A 16354-nucleotide genomic window follows, 5' to 3' on the forward strand; every position below is an offset into this window, starting at 1 on the left:
CTTGGAGGTGGCAGGTTCGGGGGTGAACGGGCAGCCGATGGTGAGCCTCACCAGCTTGGCACTGGTTCTTCTAACTCCCGTGGCCCCTGCCCAGGTTTATCCCAGATCATTATTGCAACCAGCAGCGACGCGCTAGCACGAGCTCAGGCCATGCCTTCCTTTTGGAGTATCACCGGAGTTGGCTTCGCTCATGAGTTGGGTGGAAATGGTCAGTGCCTGGAGTTCGCAGAAAGGTGCCCAGTGCTGTCATTTCCCTGCAGGGCTGCAGATGCTGGTGGCTCTTCTCTGGACATCATGTATTTCCATTGCACTTCCAAGTGTGGAATTTCATCGGATAATCTTGCTGTCTATTTATAGTGCTGGTTTGCTCCGTAACATAGTCTCAGTTTTTATAGTTCTTTTTTTTTGAATGTCTTTCTTGCGCTGGTAGTTTGAGATAGTTACAGCTAGGGCATGTTTTACTTAAAAAGAGCACAGAAATGCCTTTTTTCTTTAGTTAGAACCCAACGTGGATTTAAGCACGTAGACGGTTTTACAGCCAGTGACTTGTGACATAATCGGACATTATGGAAATTTAATCAGTCTTTCGGCATCGAAATGTGTATCTGTTGGTGAGTAGAGCGGAGACCATCATAGATGGTGTTGAGTAACCTGTGTTTTATCTGGAATGGGCTGCCCAGGGAGGTGGTCGAGTCCCCATCCCTGGAGGGATTTAAAAGAAGGATAGATGAGGTGCTTAGGGACAGGGTTTAGTGGTGGGATGTCAGGGTTAGGTTAACGGTTGGACTTGATGATCTTAAAGGTCTTTTCCAACCTAGACGATTCTATGATCTATAAGATTCTTGGAAAGGCCATCATTCCCTCTAAGAACCTTGGCCTGATTTAATTTTTCCTGCGGTCTCAGTTACATATAAAAGAGAAATTAAAATAGTGCCATGGAAAGCAATTTGGAATTCTTCTCATCAGACATGTTCTCATGCATCCTTCGGACCAGGAGGATTTTTGAATTTTCAGTGTATTTGCAAGCATTCCTGGACATATTTAAAAGATGGGTAGATGAGGTGCTTAGGGACATGGTTTAGTGGTGGGATGGCAGGGTTAGGGGAATGATTGGACTTGATGATCTTAAAGGGCTTTTCCAACCCCAGTGATTCTGTGATTCTATGATTCTAAGTTAGCCTCCTTGTTAGCTTTAGGGAGTAAACTTCCATCATACTTTATTCTAGGCTGATTTAATTTTTTTCTTCAGGTTTGCAATGATCTTTCAAATAAACAGTTCTTACCAGTGCTTGACCTATTGTCTGGGTTGGGGTTTTTTTGTCTGTCTTTTCAAATAACGGTGCGGGCCACGTTTGCTGGCCTGGTTGTGCTGTCAGCTATAGATCTTGCGCAGCAGTATAGGCCCTGCTGACCCATGGGCAACACTTTGTTAATGCAAAGGAGTCTTCAGCCTTTTGGCAGTGGTTCCTCAATGCTCAGGGAGGTCTTTGCTTGGAAAGAAGTATAATGAAATGTAATGATACGGGCCTAGTGCTTAAGTCGGAAAGCAAAACTGTACAAAGTTTCAGTTCAAATGTTTTAAAGTAAATGGTTTTATTTTGTCTTAAATATTCCTTTGTGTTTGTTGTGGTAAAAATATAGCAGTGTTGTGGCTATGATTGTGGAGTGCCTTTGCTAGAAGCCTGTTTCCTCCCAAGGCTGGAGGAAGAGATGTCCTCTCAGGCTCGTTATTTATGGTGGTACATGCTGACTGTCAGCATTGGAAGTAATTGTCAGAAAAAGGTCAATTTTAGAGAAATTAGTAGATGAAGAGCAGTGTATTTTCAAGTCCGATCAACTTTTCACTGACCAGACATGGATTCTTCAACAAGTTGGGGGTAGGACTGAGAGTGGAGATCAGGTCTAATGAAAACCAGTAAATCATGGTCTTCCAGCAGTGAAAATGTCAGCGGTGACATAATGAAAGCTATATATCGTGGCCTGTGGAATGCCAGATGATTCATGGGTGAAAATTAAGCAACTGGTTAAATCGGGGAGGGCGCATTTTGAAAACTACATCTGCTTTTAGTGTGTTCTGTAGGTAAGTGTTTAAGGCAGATGAGTTGGAGCATGATTTTGAGGTATTCTTCAGCTATGCTGGAGATAAGATCTCTTAGCTGGCAGACACTTGAATTACTGATGTTACTCTGTAAATACTCTCTACCTTGGGAAAGTGGACTTTCTAACGCCAAGATGATGAGGCATTTGGATCTAGCAACAGGCGAAGCAGATGAAGAGATAAATGAAGGAGCAGAAGAGTCTGCAGTGAAGCTTGATCTCCAGGAGGTGAGAGGTTTGATGGAGCAGATTGAAGATGGAGCAGGAAGAGGTCTGCCTCAGCTCCCAGTTACTGATATCGAACACATTATTTAATAACATATATAATATTTGCCATCTGGTGAACTAATGGTATTAAAGCATCTCAGCTGAACGAAATGGGCAGTGGCAGAGATGACAGTGCATGGAAAGGTGGTGGGTGGAAGACGTTAACAAAGGTGTTAGGGCAAATGCACAAAACATCAGGGTGCAGGGGTGGTTACAGCTGAAGGCAAAGGGGGGATGAGGGTTTCAAAACCCTGCAGAGGCTGCCTGACCACCCTGCATGGGAGCCTGCCCCAGCTAGGCTTATCAACCACAAGACCAAAGGGGTGACAACTCCTATATTGCAGAGATGTTCCAGGATGGAGGGAGAAATTATTTTTTGAAGTGTAAAGCTTAACTAATACCAAGTAGGGGTCATGTTTTAATTTGTGTACTGAAGGTTGGTGAAGTTGCCAAGCAGTAGGTAGCGACCCAGCAAAATGATCTATGGAGGTGCATGCTCCAGTTCACCCCAGCGGAGCAAGTCAAGCGAGACCCATCCCTGGTTGTCCAGGGGTGCCTCCGCGCGAGCAGGGCTGCAGAGACAGGAGAGCGGACCCATTAACTTCTGCTTTTTCCTCATTTTCTTATGGGGTGAAGCGTAGAGAGACATGGTAAAATTGTTCAATGAATGTGGTTTCCTCTCCATCCCGGACAAACCAATTTCTTCACACCTCAGCTCCTGTTCCTTTTCTCCACTGATCTCAGGACATGTCCAGCCTTTTGTCCTGGCTCCCAGCCCTTGCTTTTAGTGTCCTTCGCTGTCCTTTTTGTTTGTCCCATTTTTATTACCAGAACCAGGGTTTGCCTCTTATGATGGGCACCAGGTGGTGGCCCTGTGGCTCTCAGGATCTTGCCCACAGGGCCTTCCTGCCCCCCTTTCCTCTTAGCCCTTTTTGGGGGAGCTTTATTCATGTGTGCGTGATTTCTGCCCCGAGATGAAATGAACGTGTGAATATAATTTTGTTATTTTGGGAAAATATCAGCTAGCCAGGCACCGTAGTTTCAGAGAGATTCGCGTTTTCTGTCCTTGTGCGCTGTCGTTATCTGAAGCTAACCAGGAATCCACACGGTAAATAGCTGATGAACCCCAGGTAATTATTTCTGCTGGGGTAAAGTAACAATTGGAATAAAAAAAATGAACAGCCACAAAACAAAACAAAAAAACAACAGCAAAAACAACAACAAAAAAATCCTGTTATGACATTGCTTACAAAGGAAAGGTCTGGTTTTGTGAGAAATCCAGGAGGATAAGAGCCTGGGTTTGTGCTTGCAGTGATTCTAGTGCAATAGCGTTTAGCTCTGTGTGGAATCTTGATTTACTGTTATTAAAAAAGAACAAATATAAATGCATTAGCTGTATGACACCTTAGCAGATAATTAATGATCATGGGAATGTTCTCCTGTTGAACTGTGTCATGTAACAGCAGTGTTTTTGAGGAGAAAGTTGCATTATGCCTGTACCCTTGCTTATGCGATTTGTACGCGGTAAAACGGAGGAATGATTGACAGTGATTGCCTAAAAACGTAGGGAGTACGCAGAGCTTGTATGAAAACCAAATGAAAAATTAAAGGCACAAGAAAACTGGTACAAGAGGGAATGAATGTGTCTCTGCTTTAGGCCTGGAGTTTTCTGCCTACAGTTAATTCACTTTATAAGCAGCCGCCTCCCAGCTGAGCTCTGCACAGCCAAGTGGCTCAGATCACTTGAGCTTCAGGAAGATGAATTAGAACTGGCGTTAATTCAGCTGTTCAGCCCGCGTTGTGAAGAGCGAATACCAAGGCTGTACTGCCCTGGCAGACTCTGAGTCAGGTTGCAGGGCAAGGTCAGCTCTAAATTGCTATGGCGTTAACGAGGGAGGGTGACTATTGCAGAGGAGCGCTCCATCAAAGCAAAGGGTGAAGAACTTTCTGTAGGAAGGCAAGTACACGCTGCTGCTCAGCTTCATGGGCCGTGTGCGCGCAGGAAAGTACCAGGGGCACACCGAGGTCTCAACCTCAGAAACACAGAATCACAGAATCGTTGAGGTTGGCAAAGCCCTTTAAGCTCCCCCAGCCCAACCGTTCCCCTACCCCTGCCATCCCACCCCCAAACCCTGGCCCTCAGCACCGCCTCTGCCCGGCTGTTAAATCCCCCACAGGGATGGGGACTCATGTGCTGAAACCCATTGGTGAGGTGTTGGAAGCTTGAAATGGTTGTGGAAGGGGTGGCTAAAATGAGGATGGCATTTTATAGCTTCCCATCATGATGGAGATGATAATTTTCTTTTAATTGCCTTTTTTTTTTTCCCACCAACATGTTAGAAAAATAATGGAATGAAATGGCTTTTCTTCTGGGAGGACAAGTGCCAAATAATTAATTGGCCATAGAATTCAAATGACACTTGAGTGTCTTATGAAGCCGAGGGGGGGTTGTTTGTTTTGGGTTCTGCTGGGTTTTGTTTTTCTGGAAAAGCTATTGAAAATCTGAACGAATTAACGACAGTCGTGTTTGTTTACTCCATGGGCTAACTAGGCGGCTGAAAGAACACTTAACCGGTCAGTTCTAATTTGGGTTTCTTTTATGTGACTTTGATGATATGTAGCTTTTCTGATGTTTATACCAAATAAAATGTGTGTTAAAATCATAGGGATGGCAGCGGAATAACTTTGAGTAAAGCTTCATGAGAAAAGTATTTGAATTTCAGTATCACACAATAGAAAATATGAAATCAGATTAATTTTGCTCTTTTAATGTAACTTATTATGGAAATTTCTGCAAAGAGAGATTTCCTACAAAGGCTGTTACAGTCCTTGTGGAGCAAAGGGTGGAAGTACAAATAATATAATAGTGTGAGAGAAAGGTCTTATTTTGATGCACAAACCAGGTTTTGGATGCCACCTCAGCTAGATGTGGATGCACAATAAATTTTTTTTATCAGGAGAAAAATGAGAATGAGATGCTTATCTAAAGGATCGTTGTGCGAGGCTTATGTCGTTGTTCATTAAACTTTATGTAGGTGCCATAAAGCACAGCTGGGAATGGTCAGCCCATTCCAAATTATTTCCCTGAGGGTTAGCTGCCGACATTGGTGCAGCGCCTTTGGCAGCCCAGTTTTTGAGATGTGCTCTTTGGAAGGGAGCAAAAGCAGACGTGTTGTCCTCAGACCCGTTGTGGCTTGCTGCTATTTTTGATGCCGTGTGCCAACGGGAATTCACACGTGGGTCGGGAAATAAAACATGGCATGAACTCCGGGTGAACTGCCAGGGGACCAGAGCCCTTCTGCAGCCTGAACTATGCGGGTCTGGGGCTGGAACAATACCACCCAGTGTTCATTCACTGCTACATAAATATGTTAAATTGTTTGGGAGAAAAACATGGCACCACAGCGTGAACGGGCAAAGCAAGGGAGTTCATTAATATCTCGCCCGTCGTGAGGAATACTAGCGGCCCAATCCTATTTACACCGATTTTGGTGAAAAAGCTCTTGTTTCTCTTCTGTGAGGGAAGAGCTCGCATTTTCAATTAGTTCCTAATAATAAAATCTCATTTCCACGCTATCGTGTTGTCGGGGCTGATCTCTGAACTTCTGCAAAGCTCGCTTTGGGTCGCCGCCGAGCAGACTGTGACTCGGTGCCTAATCTAGCATGTCAAATGTGCGGGGTGATGTCCGAGAAGAACTGTCACAAATCGCTCTGGAGAGCCGAGGGGGAAGGCATCAGCGGCGCGAGGGCACAATGGTGCAGATTGATGTATGGTTTTATTAAAGCACAGTTTGTTGCATGACGGACAAGCGTTTCGGCTCACTCCTTAACGTCTTCTGCGGCGTTTAATACAAGAAGTTTCTTGTTGTCCATACTCTGGGTACAAAAAAAGTTGAACCTAGGCTTTCAGGGAAGTGGAAAAATTAAGTATTTTCATTTGAAGATGCTCTTTTCACCAATTAGATTTTGGGATGTCGCTAAGCGCTTTTTTTTAATTTGGCCCAAGCATGCTTGGTTAATTGGGTAGAACTCGTTTTTGTAATCAGGAGGGTTCGGTGCTTTGGCGCTCTGCTTTGGTCTCTCCCCAATTATTGTGTGTAACAGCCTCCTTTCACAGCCAGAGCCATAATCCTGCCCATTCGAAAACGACGGGTTTGTTTGGAGACCCTTTTCCACAAAATCCTACCAACCCTCTCTTGCAGTTTTTCACAACTTGAAATGTTTGTTGCTGTAGCACAGCTAGACTCTTCTGCGAGCTTACCCAGGACTGGCCTTAGGCTGAGAGCAGTCATTCCTTCGATCCTTTAGAAATACTGAGTTTGTGCTGATTTTCCTGGTCTCTAGACTGTCCCAATTTTCTACACATCGTAAAAATGTAACCTTAAAAGCTCAGCGGGATCATCTCATTCTTTTAAACCTTCTGTATATATGTATCTGCTGGCCTGGTACATAGGCTAGAAAACTATTTTCTTGAAGAGTCTCATGTCTTGCTTGCAGATTAGATCATTTGCCAGCTATCTCTTCGTAAGCACGGGATCCCTTCTGTTTTGTTTGATTTCACATGTCTCTTTGGCGTCTCTTACTCTTTGGCTACATTTGATTTGGTAACACGTTGCAATATTTTTCCCTTTTTCCTAGCTGATGCATTGCACAGTCGTATCGTCAGTGCTTCCCCATGTTTCAAGCAGAAGGCTCTTGCTTATTGGGTTAAATGTAAAAAGGAAGGATGGTCCAGGATGATCCCAACTGCTGTTGCCAAAACGAGCCTCACTAAAATTTAGCTTGACTGCATAGGCTTAGGACCTTGTTTGGCTTTTCCCTTGGAGGACACTATCACCCTGCCTGCTGCCCACACCATTTCATGGTGGGGCCACCAACCCTGGACCGGCAGTTGTGGCCTCCCTGCCCTGAAAAACTCTTCCCCAGGTGCCCTGAGGCTGGCTGCACGGAGCCTTGAACCTCCTTTTTCTGTAAGACTTTCACAAGGAGCAGAAAGGAGCCGTGTGCAATGTGTGCTCCACACAAGTAGCATCCCAGCCTTGGAGAGAGGAGCCCTTTCAGTGGCCCCAGTGAACTTAAACATTTATTTAGGAAATAATTTAAACCCCCCCTCCCCTTTGCAGAGGGGCCCGGCCACTGGAACTCAACGAATGTTTTTTTGCTTCTTATTAGCAGAAAAATCCCAGCATTTCTGTGCTCACGCATGGTTTCCTTATCCTCTGTCTGTGTGGAGCCGGGCTGTCTGGGGGCTCCCCACACGTTGAGGTCAGCCCATGTGCCATGGGACACGGGAGGGGCGAGCGCCGGCTTCCAGACTTCCCAAACTGAGCTGAATCCTGATCTTAACGCATCCCATTGAGCTCAGGGCTTGCTGCTTCTATTGCACACCATGCAAAAACCTGGGGGACAGGTCTTGAAATGATTTATTAGATCGTCCATGTCCATCTTGCTGTTAATTCAGAAGCGTTCGGTGTCACAGCCTTGAATATTACATGTCATTTAAAAAAAATAATGTTGTCCCTGCACTGCTGTGTGCTGTATACGGTGGAGTGAAGCGGGAATGAATTATGTCTAACTTTGGATATCTCTCCTTCTCAGTTTGATGATTAATTTGCATAAATTGTATTTTCTCTTATGAACATCATGGCCCGCCTGAATTTTAAGCTAACTTTTTGGCTGTTATTTATGCCAAATACTCAGTATCTGAAACACTCCAGTGAAATAGAGCTCGTTCATCTCTTCTCTGTGTTTATCTGAAGCCGAATGATCCTCTGGGGATGCATGAATGTAAGTGACATTTTACCAGAACTCGTTAAAAGACGAGGGGTTTGTGCAGGTTCAAAGAAAAGTTAAGCTTTTGCTGGTCAGACTGAGAGTATAAATAATACAGGTTGCAAATAGAAGCAACGTGGGACTTGTAAAATAATCTTGAAATCGCATTTTGTTAAAGATTAAATTGCATCCGAGGGGAGATGGCCCGAGAGTGAACATATTGTACCCCCCTTCACTTCCCCGGGACGTGGGCTTTTAGCTCGATGAAATACAGGCTTTGTAATTAGCAGCAAGGCGATTAGATCGTCCACGTTTCTGGGAGTAATTTGTGCACTAATTGTGTTCGATTGTTTAATTACTCTCGCTTACTGTAATTGAGGAGAGGTAGCGAACACCTTTGCAAGAGCTCCTACAGGTTCCTTACACAGAAGTTGCATGTGCTTCGCTACATTCCATATATTCAGGGGGGTAACAAATATTTAACTGTTCCCAGGGCCAAAACGCAAAGAAAATTCTCTGAATGGCAAACGGAAAAAAGCTGGATTTGAAGGCAACTCAAATGAATTCTGATTTTTATTCAAAGCTTTTCTGATGTTTTTGGTAGGAACCAAAAGGCAGGACATAAACAGAATAGACCAAAAAAAAAAAATATATTAATAACTTAATAACTCAGCAGGACAGGGATGAAGGGAGAAAATTGCAATTAGAGCTGGGAAAGTTGCAAATAGGCTCTGGGATTGCTGTCCAGGATCTTGCACAGCTGGTGGATGGGGAGACTTCCCTTGCAATTTGGGTTTGTCTTTGGACAGTGACGATGTTACACAGATAGAGATTTTTGGGGTCATTTTTGAAGCTGTAGAGTGAAGCAAATTAATATATGTATTATAGTTTCAGCAGTGGGAACTCCAGCCTGGAGCTTTATGTGGACTGGAAGAAGGGCAGGAGGAGATGCAAAGAACAGTGAATTAACTCTTGCAGTTATTGGGAAGATCCCATAGGTGATGTGCATAATCATAGAATCACAGAATGGTTTGGGTGGGAAGGGACCCCTAGAGATCACCCAGCCCAACCCCCCTGCAGGAGCAGGGACACCTTTAACCACATCAGGTTGCTCACAGCCCCGTCCAACCTGGCCTGGGATGTTCCCAGGGATGGGGCCTCCACCCCCTCTCTGGGCAACCCCTGCCAGGGTTTCACCACCTTCATTGGAAAGGATTTCTTCCTTAGATCCAGTCTAAACCTACCCTGGTTTAGTTTAAAACCATTACCCCAAGGACAAAGGAGGTACTACTAAGGAGGGAACTACTAAGGTACTACTGAGGTACTACTAAGGAGGAACTACTGTTGGGTAGACTTCGGATCCAGGAACAGCTCTTCCAGCATTGCCACACTGGTTGTATCTCCCATGAATTGGTTTATCGCCGATGAATAAGCATCACAGCGTAGTTGAAGGCTGGGCCAGCTGACCTTCCACAGTGGAACTGCCAAGGGCAAATGGCTTGTTCTGTGGTTTCTGCACTTTCTCGCAGGTGTTGCTGCTTTGGTATGCTGTGCTTTGATGCTTCAGGGCTGATATATCTACTGCCTGCTGAGAGGGAGCTTTTTATTTGCTTTTACTATTTTATCTCTCTGAAAGAAGTGTTGCTTTAGGGCGCTCTGAGATGGAGGCTCTTCCAAGTGAAGAGATAAGAGAGAATGTCTTCGAGATGGAATGAGGTAGTAGGCTATAGAACTTGGAGATGTGGCCCAGGCAGCGAGGAGGAGATGTAGGAGGAAGGTGGAGCTGAGATTTCAGCTGAAGCATCAACCTCCTGTGAGACCGGGCAACCTCCATCTGCACCGGATGTCCAGGGAGAGCAGGGCAATGCTTCATCCCCCGCAGGAGGGAGGTGGAGGGGCACTGAACACCACAGCACATGCCGTGCTTTCACAAGGAGGGGGACCAGAGAAATGCCCACAAACCAGGAATTACTTCATGCCTAGCTTTGGCCAAATAGTTGTATGGGAACATTTGGTGTCTGACATTTCTTTTTTTTCCTCCTGAAATGCTGCAATGTTTGCTGCAACCTTGCAGCTGGCAGCAGCCCAGCTCGTGGCCGTCAGTGCAGACCAGCTAGCAGGTATCTACTGAGCTTGTGAGAGGGACAGGAGGGACAAATGCATCCTGACAAATAACTGTTCTCTCTGACAACTTGTCTCCTCCCAAACCGGAGGTCTGCCGTTCGGCAGCGCCTCTGCTCGAGGGCTCCCCAGTCGTCCTTGGAGGATGGGACCTTCCATTGTCCCCAGCCCTGGTGACAGCGAGGAGGACATGTCGCCACCCTAATGAGACCTGACAAATGGGCAATTGGGCTGCTGCTTAGGGAATTTAATGGTTAATTTCCATAGCGCCGTGTCAGGGCAAAGGGCAGGAAGAAGTAATCCTGCTGCAGAGCAGGGATGGAGATGCCTTTCCATCTGAAAGGTGCTGGTGAAGCTGGAAAGATTGAGTTAACTGGGATTTCTGTGTCAGCGCCCAAGACCTTTTATAAACAGACTGTATGATCTAAATACCGTGTGACTATTTCCCCTAACCGCAGTCCGGTATCAAATCCAGAGCGGGCCATGCCATCTTCTATTAGGTTGGTGGGTGCACGCTGCTATGCACGGGAGGCTACGGCATCTGGAAAGGAGCCGAGTTAATTCGGAAGGAATTGATGTGGAGAACACGTCTGTCCTGCGAGCCGCGGTTTAGCACGGGGGTAGCTGATCTGTCGGCAATCGCTGTTTGAATAAAATATTTTTGTACAGCGTTTGGTGGGTTTGGCTGAAAGCCATGAACTAAAAAAGGGGCTTGTGAGCAAAACAAAAAGGCTCCATGCCCTTGGTGAAGCTTCTTAGGGGCTTACAGGCTTTGTGGAAAGAAGCCGTCTTTGCAGAAAAATGTCATTTTGGATGATTTGGGGGAAAAAAGTGTGACTGAAAACAATTTCTTGTCAAATGTCTACAGGTTTTAAGGCAGTGCTTCCATATATATGCACCCTTTCCTTAAAAAAACAAAAAAGCGATTGCGTTTTATTTTTTTGGGCAGGTGTGTGGGTAAAAACAGAAAGAATGAGTGCACTCACAGAATTACCGTGCTGAACAGTAATTATTGAATATGTTTGACTTTATTCAAAATAGGCGTCGATATTCCACTCTGTGAAATACCAGTATTGCCTCAAACATCGACGGGTATTTTCCCCATCGGATGTAGTATATTTGTACGTGTGTTTTGCCCCCTGGGAAAGACAGAACTACGTGTACCCATGCGTGTGTACTCGAAATATTTTTGAAATACTGAGTATTGGGGTTTCTAACAGTAGGTAGGTACTTCGATCTGCGCAGAAATATCTATTTTTATGGTATCTACATGTGTATGGAACGACCAGGTAGACCAGGCTTGCTGTGAAGAGCAGCGGTGGGGGGGCTTTTTGTTCAGTAAATACTTTCTACTTCATTAACCCCCATAGTTCAAAACACTGGCCAGGCTGGCCTTGCTCTGGTCTGCCCGGGGTTGTTTTATAACACAGAGGGGTTTTTTAAAAATTTTAATCCCTTGCCTATAATTAAATCTGTTCTGAGCGTATAAAATAGGGGTGGGGAAGTGAGTTCTATACATCCATTTGTGGTTCTTGCGACTCGTTAGGGGTGGTGTCAGCAATTAAGCTGCTTGTAATGACAAGAGGCACGATGCGAGTATTTTTAGCGTGCAGCTGGAGGGTTTCTGCCGCCCTTTCAGGCAGGACTAAGCCGCTCAGCTTCCGAATCTGACGACGAGGCAAGTGCTAACGGCTGCACATGGAGATGGGCTGAGCAAGCGAGTGGTCCCGTGAAAGGGAGCGTGTATGATAAGAGGGAAAACCAATGTCCTCAACAGGAAGACTTTGCTCAGTACTGTAGATACAAGGGCCTCTGTGATTATGGTGAGAAAACCCAAGAAATTAATTTCTTAATATCACAGAATCATAGAAATGTTTGGGTTGGAAAGGACCTTTAAGATCATCAAGCCCAACCGTTCCCCTACCCCTGCCATCCCACCCCCAAACCCTGGCCCTCAGCACCGCCTCTGCCCGGCTGTTAAATCTTCTTATACTTGGGAGGAATTCGTGCCATTATTTTAACCTTTCTGTGTTTTAAGGTAAAATATTGCAATTTGTCCTTTATGTTGACAAGGAGAGTTCGTGTTGAGCTACGAGCTCCTCTTTTTGGGATGGGGGTCCTAATATTTTTGTGCTGTAATGCAGGATTGCTGCTGAGACCGTGTGAGCCGACAAGGAGTTTCCCTGCAAACTGCCCATTTCTTGAAAAGAATAATGGGGCTTGTAAAATCTGCCATGTTTTCTTTGGGATAAAAAATAATCTCCAAATCCCTCTCTCCTCCAAACCTTAATTGCCTGAACAGTGTGAATATTAAGCCATTTCCACGTGTGAAATCCGGTTGCCGTTGAGTGGCTCTGGTCAGGCCAAGGGGCTGAGGTGTGTGAGGTGGTGGGCTGGGCTCCTCTTGGGTAGGAAAGGGGACACGCAGCTCGGGAATCCAAACACATCTTGTCCCCTCATGCTGAGCATCACGTGTGACTTGTGTTACCTACAGATACGTGCTTTGGCCTCGAGTGTGTCTACCGTCGAGATGGGCGAGTCCCCATCCCTGGGGGGATTTAACAGCCGGGCAGACGAGGTGCTGAGGGACAGGGTTTAGTGGTGGGATGGCAGGGTTAGGGGAATGGTTGGGCTTGATGATCTTAAAGGGCTTTTCCAACCTAAACAGTTCTATGATTCTATTTTATGATTCTACACCCAGTGCCATTGCTTGTGCAGCTGATGGCTCCTCTTGTCCTCAGCTCAGGACCGTCAGGACGGCGTTGGCATTTGGCCAGCTCAGCTCCGGGTCCGTGTGTATTTGGCCATGAGAAACCCAAAAATGTGCATAGCCCCGAACCCACGCACATGCCCCGCTCCCTCACCGAGGTGGGCTCCAGCTGGCTTTGCTGGGGGATGTCCCTCCAGACCCCACAGAGAGCCGCTGGTCCCATCCCTTTCATCTTTCACGTGGCTGGGAGAGGTTTGTTTTATTTCCTTTCTGCTTGTAATCAGGATTTCATTTTCCCCTGGCTGATACGCATCTGTGGAGCAAACCCAATGGAAACTGGCATTTCCCCCTTCGTCAGGTTAAACCAACAAAGTTTGATGCACCGCACGATGCGTTATCTGTTTCCCTCACGATTTTTATGGCTCTCACGATGTTTTAATTAAAGGGCTGTTTTCAGATAAGAGCCAAGGATAACAAGAGCCGCCCAGATGGCCCTCATGCTGCCAGTCCTGTGTGGGTCCCTGCCGCGAGACAAACATTTGGAGGCGGAGGGGGAAGGTTACATCCCCACCCCTGGAACACCTTTTCTGGGATAAAAAAACCAACCCACCAAACCCAAACCAAACAACAAACCAAAAAATGATTTATTAAATGATAGCTACCACACTTTGAAAGTTGCCAGGGAAATAGCTGGGTATGGCAGATCTCTTGGTCAGTCCGAGTGGAAAAAAAAAACCAAAACCCCAACCCTGTGCGTGCTGGGTGGATGCCAGCAGCCAGGGGAAACCAGCAGCTCCTGCCTGGCTCAGCAGCCGCATCCTCTTGGGGCTATCCTGTCCCGCCTGGTTTCCGAGGCATGTTTTTCCTCATTTTTAAGGAACTGTAATGATATGAGCTGTGTATTTAACGATGTGTTAGTGTTGTCTATTCCTGGAGGGCTCCTTGCAGCCCGGGCGCAGGAATGGGGATGCTCCTAAAAAGCTGCTGGCTTTTGGAATGGCTTCACGAGCGGTACCGCAGCGGGTATTTGTTTCTGCTTAAATTAGTTCCCTTCACTCAGGGATGTGGGAAAAATACTTGGCATCGTTTGTCATGGAGGGCATAAGAGCCTTTGGAGCATGGCTGAGGAAAATGCAATCATCGCTTTATGTTATTAACGGGAGCCAGCTGGAGTTAGAGACAACCTGGAGCTCCTTGCCTTTCCTGAGATATGTGGAAAGTCATATGGAGCTTCTGGTTTGCTGAGAAGGTGCATTTCAGAGGGGTGCGAGCCTCTGTCGGAGTGTGGAAGAGCCATCGCTGCTCCCCCGGGCATCCCGGCAGGGCTCCAGCTACCCTGTTTCCTTTCTTCCCGGTCTAATTCTGCACTTTTCCAGTATTCTCTAAAAGAGGCGGTTAAATCCCCTCGTGGCACAGTCTCCGATGACTTTATCAACATCCTACTGAGGTTTATGAAAACCAGATGCCCACCAGTTAAATTACAAATGGTGACAAACCCGACCGCCCTTCCCCTCGGCTCCCATTTGCCCATCTCTGGCTGGGAGAGGGTTTGCCCAAGCCCTTTTTCCCAGCTGGTGCCATGGATGTCCCTGAAGCTGAGCTGGAGTAACGACACCGCTGCCTGCCCCCACGGGAGGGCAGCTGAGGGTTCACAGGAGCATCATGGTTTGGGGGAGGTTGGGTTGCTGGGGGCTGAGGTGGTGGCCGGGCTCCTCGCGGGTTTGCTCTGCTCACCCCTGTTCTCTCCTCTCACCCAGGTCAGGTTTTTCGGCCGCCGCATGAGTACGGCTTCGCCCGGCGATGGCCTCACAGCCCACGCCGGCGTGGGTGCTGCTGCTCAGCCTGCTGGCCGGCTGCCTGCCCGCCGTGCAGCCCAGGGACTTCACCGTGAAGGACATCGTCTACCTCCACCCTTCCAGTAAGCCACCTTTGCGCGGGCTGCAAAGCCACAGCCGGCCTCGGCGCCGGGGTAAGGACGAGGGCGAATGTGTGTTAAGGCAGCAGAAACGTCGGGGTTGAGCTGAGTGCCGAGCAAACGTTAAATAAATATCCCCAGTACTCATACAACTAGTTGATAGACACCCAGACCCTTGCTTCCCAAAGGGATTAAAGGACAGATAGGGTTACGGGCAGCTGCCGAGTGTGTCAGGAGCTTTTTGTTCACTGTTTTCTACTCCTCATTAATCTCTCTGGCCACCAGACCAAGCCCCACGTCGATAGCAGTGAGCAAGGGCCAAACGCAGCCGTTTGCAGCTGTGGCACCAACCGCTCCCGACTTTATTTCAGTAACTCCCTGGAGCAACGCTATAGCAATGTTACGTGTCTTCAGATCCTCCATGGACTCTCCTTTCACCAGCCTGTTCACTTTATCAGACACAAGCTTATTTAATTCTAGAAGAAGAGAGCCCTTGCGGAGCCGTGCCTGCCACTGATCCCAGAGAAGACTGACCGCCTTCCTCAATTGGGCTGAAAATTTTGTATTCTGTACAAACAAGATGAAATTCCCATTTTATGCCATAACCATGACCTGCTGGAGGTTTGGGGTGAGAGGGGTGAATTTAATGAGAGATGTTGTGTTGTCCCACCCCAGCCTGTTCCTTGAGGGCAGCACCAGCCCCACCAGAGGAGCCTGGGGAAGCAGGCAGTGAATGATGCCTCTTGCTTCACCTCTCGGACCCAAAGGGGGTCTGGCCCAGAGCTGGTGGGCAGGGAGAGGAGGTGAAGAGGAGGGGGAGGTGAGACGTGGCCTGCAGGGCTGCGGAGGTTCAGCTTACTTCGCCCCATGGAGATAAACGTGACCCATTCACCATTTGGCTTCTGAGAAGGTGGCGGCATCTCGAAGACATATTGAATGTGCTGCAGAAGCCCTGCCAGGAGAGCACTTAAGAAGTTAAAGCTCTTTGTTTGGCGAGATAAATTAGGACGCAGTCTGCTGTTAAAAACTGGAGGTTCAGCAAATTGATTTTTCTGTCCTTTGGGGACATCAGCCTGCCTTCAGAAGGGGTGGCTCATTTCCTTGGGTGGGACAGCTTCCAGAAGGATTTTAATCCACCTGATATTTTGTTATCAGCACTGACAAAGTAGCGGTATTGGATGTGAGCTCTGATACCAAGAGAACAAGTGCTCCTTGCTCACATTAACTCCCTTTGAAGTCAGCAGTGGGCACCTTTGCTGAGTAGATGTGGTTGAATGTGTCCTCATTGCATCTCTGTGTGTGCCTTTCCCATGCTGCTGTTGGCGAGAGGGTTTTTACAAATCAGGACCAACCTAGAATCACAGAATTGTTTAGGTTGGAAAAGCCCTTTAAGATCATCAAGCTCAACTGTTCCCCTACCCCTGCCATCCCACCCCTCAGCACCGCCTCTGCCCGGCTGTTAAATCCCCCCA

At 47.0% G+C, this 16354-nt stretch overlaps 1 protein-coding gene across 1 annotated transcript in view; it reads left to right on the top strand.

Annotated features, from left to right (window-relative positions):
* The first annotated feature begins 14767 nt into the window (after positions 1 to 14767).
* Positions 14768 to 16354, top strand: part of LYPD6 (LY6/PLAUR domain containing 6) — a 9710-nt gene continuing 8123 nt past the window's right edge. The window contains exon 1 of the mRNA XM_009643436.2: positions 14768 to 14885. Within this exon, the coding sequence (XP_009641731.1) occupies positions 14768 to 14885 (118 nt within the window). The remainder of the gene's footprint in view (positions 14886 to 16354) is intronic.

This window comes from Egretta garzetta, unplaced genomic scaffold (assembly GCF_000687185.1).
Source record: "Egretta garzetta isolate BGI_Z169 unplaced genomic scaffold, ASM68718v1 scaffold208, whole genome shotgun sequence".
Taxonomy (NCBI): Eukaryota; Metazoa; Chordata; class Aves; order Pelecaniformes; family Ardeidae; genus Egretta; species Egretta garzetta.